The 4,800-nt window shown below is 38.9% G+C and overlaps 1 protein-coding gene across 1 annotated transcript in view; it reads left to right on the top strand.

Moving 5' to 3' along the window:
* The first annotated feature begins 1,103 nt into the window (after window positions 1–1,103).
* The window catches only part of PRKAG2 (protein kinase, AMP-activated, gamma 2 non-catalytic subunit), a 30,964-nt gene continuing 27,267 nt past the window's right edge, over window positions 1,104–4,800 (top strand). The window contains exon 1 of the mRNA XM_010179090.1: window positions 1,104–1,209. Coding sequence (XP_010177392.1) covers window positions 1,138–1,209 — 72 coding nt within the window. The 5' untranslated portion in view covers window positions 1,104–1,137. The remainder of the gene's footprint in view (window positions 1,210–4,800) is intronic.

Here is a 4,800-nt window from a genome sequence, read left to right as displayed (position 1 = left end):
GCTCCAGATGTCCAAGTTTGTCTGCCTAGTCCTTTCCCCATCAGTTTGCTCACACGGTTTCCTAATCTCTTACCAATTTTTCCTAGCTCCCGCTTTTTCACTTCTGGTTCTGACCTTTATAGGAACATAAATCCAGCATTATTATCTTTTTTTAAAAAAATATATTTCTGCTTCCTTTCAGCTGGACTCTCTTCTGTATTCCTATGGAATTTCTATTTCATGTTGCCTGTGGTTTTTGGGGGTTTTTTCTGTTTGTTTTTTTTCCCCTCCACTTTTCACAAGTTTAACATAACACCAAGTTTGTGTGCATTATTACAGGGTCTAAACCCATGCATATCTGATGGAGGGGTTAATGTTGTCCAAGGTCAAGCCTTTACCTTCCCTAAAGAATGGAGGCCCAAACTGCTTTAAATAAAAAGTTCATGTACCTGGGCAGATCTAAAGACTATGCACGTGCATCTGAACTCTGACAAATGCAAAGTCGATTTAATTTAATATGGACTGTATAGCATATCCTTGCGACAGACGTGCCACACTAAACCATTCCAGCCAAGTGGATCCTGTTTCTATAGATAAGTGTTGGACTTGTGATGCTGTTTAAGTAGCCTGAAGAGAATGGAACTGATTGTTTGACTTGCCTGCTGTCTGTTTAGAAAATACAAAATTACTGTGTAAAAAGTGGACTGGACAGAGATGAGATAGGAGAAGTATTAATTCAAGGAGGTTGAGTTAGTCAAGCCTCACACTCCTTAAGTTTCAAACCTGTTTCTTCTGTACCTAACTAGGATTCAGATCTGCATTCCAACAGTTTGCTGTTAGAAAAACAAGATTTTAAAAAGATAACTTCAGTACAGAAGTCCTTCCTCATCAAGGGAGAACAATGCATTTTGTCTTTGTTTCATTTAATTTGAAAGGAAAGATGAGTCTGAAGTGCCAAGTGCAAAGCTATGACTGTCTGTCCAGATTTGAAAGTGTGAATTTGAGTTTTGCTTTAGGGTTGGCCTTCTGCAGTGGTGTTCAGTCGATTTGGCGTGTGTTTTACTTTTTACTTTTTTTTTAAGATTACTTAAATAAAACAACACAATGTTTTTACTTACAGCACTTGAAGAATCGGAAAGTGACATTTATGTGCGATTCATGAGGTCACACAAGTGTTATGACATTGTTCCAACAAGCTCTAAGCTTGTTGTTTTCGACACTACGCTACAAGTGAGTATTCTCCTTTCAGTCTGCCTTTGCTTGCAGTTCATTTTTTAAAAAATGGTTGTTTCCTGAGTGTTAAATGCAGTTTGATCTCTTCAAGAGGAATTGTCCCATAATGCTGTGTTTTGACTGTATAAAACCATATTATTTCAACTATATCTTTCATGTTATACTAGAGGAACAACTGGGGGAAGACTTCCTAGCAAAACAGAGGATATAATTTGTTTTACAGTTGGAATCAGTATCTAAAAAACTTTCAGATGAGCCCAAACTTATGTTGGCTTCTTCATGGTTATCAGAATTTACATAAAGACATGTTATGTAAAGATCCTTGTGCAATAGTTAAAGAGTATCCAGGTGTGTTGAGCCTGTTCCCGCTACATTGATAGTACAATTTAGGACTAAAATGGATGGCTTAATTATGCAAATTATTACGTTCTCCAGAAAATTTTTGTTTTCAGTATCTCATTTTGCTTTTAATCAGTAAATCATCTGCTAGACTCTTGGCTCTGTCTGAAGAGTCTGTTTGCCAAAAGAAGGCATTAGCTGTCTGCTATAGAAACAGAGTAATCTGTTCTGCAGTGTGGTAGAAAGCTGGGGCTTTCTTTTGTTTCCTGGGTTTTGCAGTTGGGTTTTTTTTGGCTTGTTTTGTTGTTTTGTTGTTGTTGTTTCAGTGTGTTTTTCCTTTTAAAGATGCTCCAATTCTGGCTTAAGTAATTCTGGTCTGGAATGTACTGCTCAATTAGACTTCAGCTTTCCACTGTCAGAGGCAACCATGTAATAGATACTCAGTGCCAAAATGTTCACAGAACCATCCTGCATACCAGATAATCGTATATAGTGCAAGATTGAGTACTATGACCTAAAAGATGGAAAGCCTCCATTGCCCAGCAGGCAGAGTGATGGGCTGGATCAAGAGCACTGCACAACACTGAATGTAACAGTTGTGTCACGAGTTGCGGCTCACCAATGTTTCCTCCTTTACCCAGAAAGCCAGACTTGTACTGGAAACTTTTCATCCTTAAGCATCTTGGTATCAATGGGGCAGTCACTTTTATTTCCTGAGGCTTCTTCCATGCACCTTACAGGACACTGGATTTTGTAGTGAAAAGGTGTCTGATCTGTGATTAGAGATGGAAAAATATAGCCTCTAGTCTTGGAGGAAGAGCTTTCAAGCACACAGACATCAGTCCTACAGAGTTTAAATTGATGGTTTTCTTTGTACATTCCACTTCTTGACTGTTTTGGTAGTCTTTCAGCTGCATCTGCTCTTCCATTTCACATGGACTCTGATTATGCAAGCACTGTAAGCTCTAATGAAGAGTATGGGTTACATGTAGATTTAATACTAATGAACATTTCACCCTACCCTGTTTTGCCATGTTCCTTTTCAGAGATTACTCTCTCTGTCTCTTGGAAGCTTGCTGCTTTGGGAGGTTGATGGTGTTCACTTTTCCCTGTCTCAGAGGAAAAAAGTCTTGCAGTTTTTCCTTTCTTCTGACCAAAAAAAGAGAATGACTTTCAATTCTGGACTAAAGAGTTCAGACTCCTTTAACCTGAAAGGTCAGATTTGGCATGGTGGTGGTTTCTGACGCTCCCTCAGCTCTTCTCAAAGACTAATAGCTTCCTTTGGATTCCAGAGGGATATTTATTCTCACACTGAGATAATGTGTTGAGAGTTGGTACCTGCAGCAGGTTGGCATAACCCACAGCCTGTTGAGTTCTCAGCTGTCTGTGGTCACCTGAGCTTGAGCTTTGTCACTGTTGCAGTCAGAAAGGTGAATCTTCTTCATTGCATGAACCAGTTAATCTTGTGGACTTTGGGGCAGATCATCCATCCCTTTTGGATTCCCCAGATCTCCTAATGATTTATGTAGATCATGCCAGATACCAGCTTTCGGTGCTGGAGCTGTGTTGAGAGATTGCTATTAACGTAAAGAAGTGAGAGTTTCATCTCCAGTAGATGAGACAGTGTGAGGTGATACTTGGAGAAACAGCGAGAGCGAATGAATCTTGTGAATGTTCACTGTAAAGGAAAACAAGTAAGTTAATGGTAATGGAAAAACTCTTGCCAGTGCTCCACCAAAATCTTTCTTATTTGGGATCCCTGATGATGGTCATGGATTCCAACTGGAGAAGAACAAGGCATGCCTTGGCCTATGATCATGGGGTCCTATGATCATGAGGTCCTATTCTCAGTCTGCTTCTCAGGTAGCTTGAAGTGGTAGCAGCAGAAGGGAGTCTGTAGTTATTCATTCAGACTGTACTAAATGACAAAGGTGAACAGTGTCTTCAGCTTGGATTACTGATGAGGAGCTTTTTTCTCCGAAATGCATATTTTTGGACTTTGTACCATTAAAATTAATCTCAGTTGTACTACTGTCTAGTTTATATGGTCATAATATTACTGTAAAGCAGTGGCCTTCTCCCAGTATTGGCATGGTCTACTAACTGTGCAGGTTTTGCAAAACTAGTACGTTACAGGGTTATTTATGAAAACATTGAACAGGTTGATCTGAATGCTTATCCTGGGCTACACAGCTAGGCAGTCTAAATACTTGTCTTCAGTATTTCTTTGTAGTTCTTTACCTAGCACCTTGTATTAATGTTCCACCTTCAGTATCTTCAAAATATGTTACATTTCTTCAGTTTGATTGGTGTGGCTGGTGCACACACAGCTGTCTGGAATACAGAAATACAGTAGCTTTTCCTGTCTAAAACAGCTGAACAATCACATGGTGAAGGATGTACCTAATAAGGGTAGTCAAACAAAAATTTCTAAAATGTTTCTGTGTTTTTAATTTTTAATATATGAATCACTTATTGTCCAGTACCTCAGGACTTTGTGTCAGTTCTTATTTTGAAAGCATAGTTTGCAGCTTTGTGAAACATTCAGTATCAGTGAATACTTTCAAACTGAGAGGATTTTGCAGATATTTGTCCTTCCTGGATCTGTTTCACCCCTGCCCAAAGAAATGTTTTTCCTAATTTAAAAACAAAAAACAAAAAAAACCCAACCAAACCCAACAACAACCAAAAAACCCACAAAACAAAAAAGCCCAATACCTTGAACACATTCTCCAAAGACTTGAAACCAAGTTCTTAATGCTGCTAAAGCTAAACCAGAATATATAAGGGCTCGCTTTTTGCCTCTCATACTAGTATAAGCCAGTAGCCATGAATGGAAGAAGAATTAAAAATGGAGCTGAGTTGTGTTCTCATGGCATCCTTGGAAAGATTCTGCTGTTGGGTTTTTGTTTGACTGCAGTATCCCATCTCCCTCTACTGGTCAGCATCACAGCACACATCACATGTTTCTACCCTGGAAAATTATTCATGAGATACTGTGGAAAGTATTCTAAAACTGTTGTTAGCTGTGGGAAAACTGGAGATGTTAACTTCTGCAATGTGGCACAGGTCATACCACTGAACTAACATTTCTTCATAAAAGTAAATGTTTAGTCTCAGTGTCATTGAGGGATTTAGTGTAAAGATTTATATGGAACCTTGTTTAAAACCTGGATAAGAAAGTGAAAGGTAAGGTGCCATTACACTGGAAACAGAGAGAAGGCCTTGAATAGCAGCAATAGTAGCTAA

This window comes from Mesitornis unicolor, unplaced genomic scaffold (assembly GCF_000695765.1).
Source record: "Mesitornis unicolor isolate BGI_N332 unplaced genomic scaffold, ASM69576v1 scaffold15852, whole genome shotgun sequence".
NCBI classification, from domain to species: Eukaryota; Metazoa; Chordata; class Aves; order Mesitornithiformes; family Mesitornithidae; genus Mesitornis; species Mesitornis unicolor.
The sequence above is the reverse complement of the archived record's forward strand: the minus strand, read 5'-3'. Positions and strand labels throughout refer to the sequence as shown.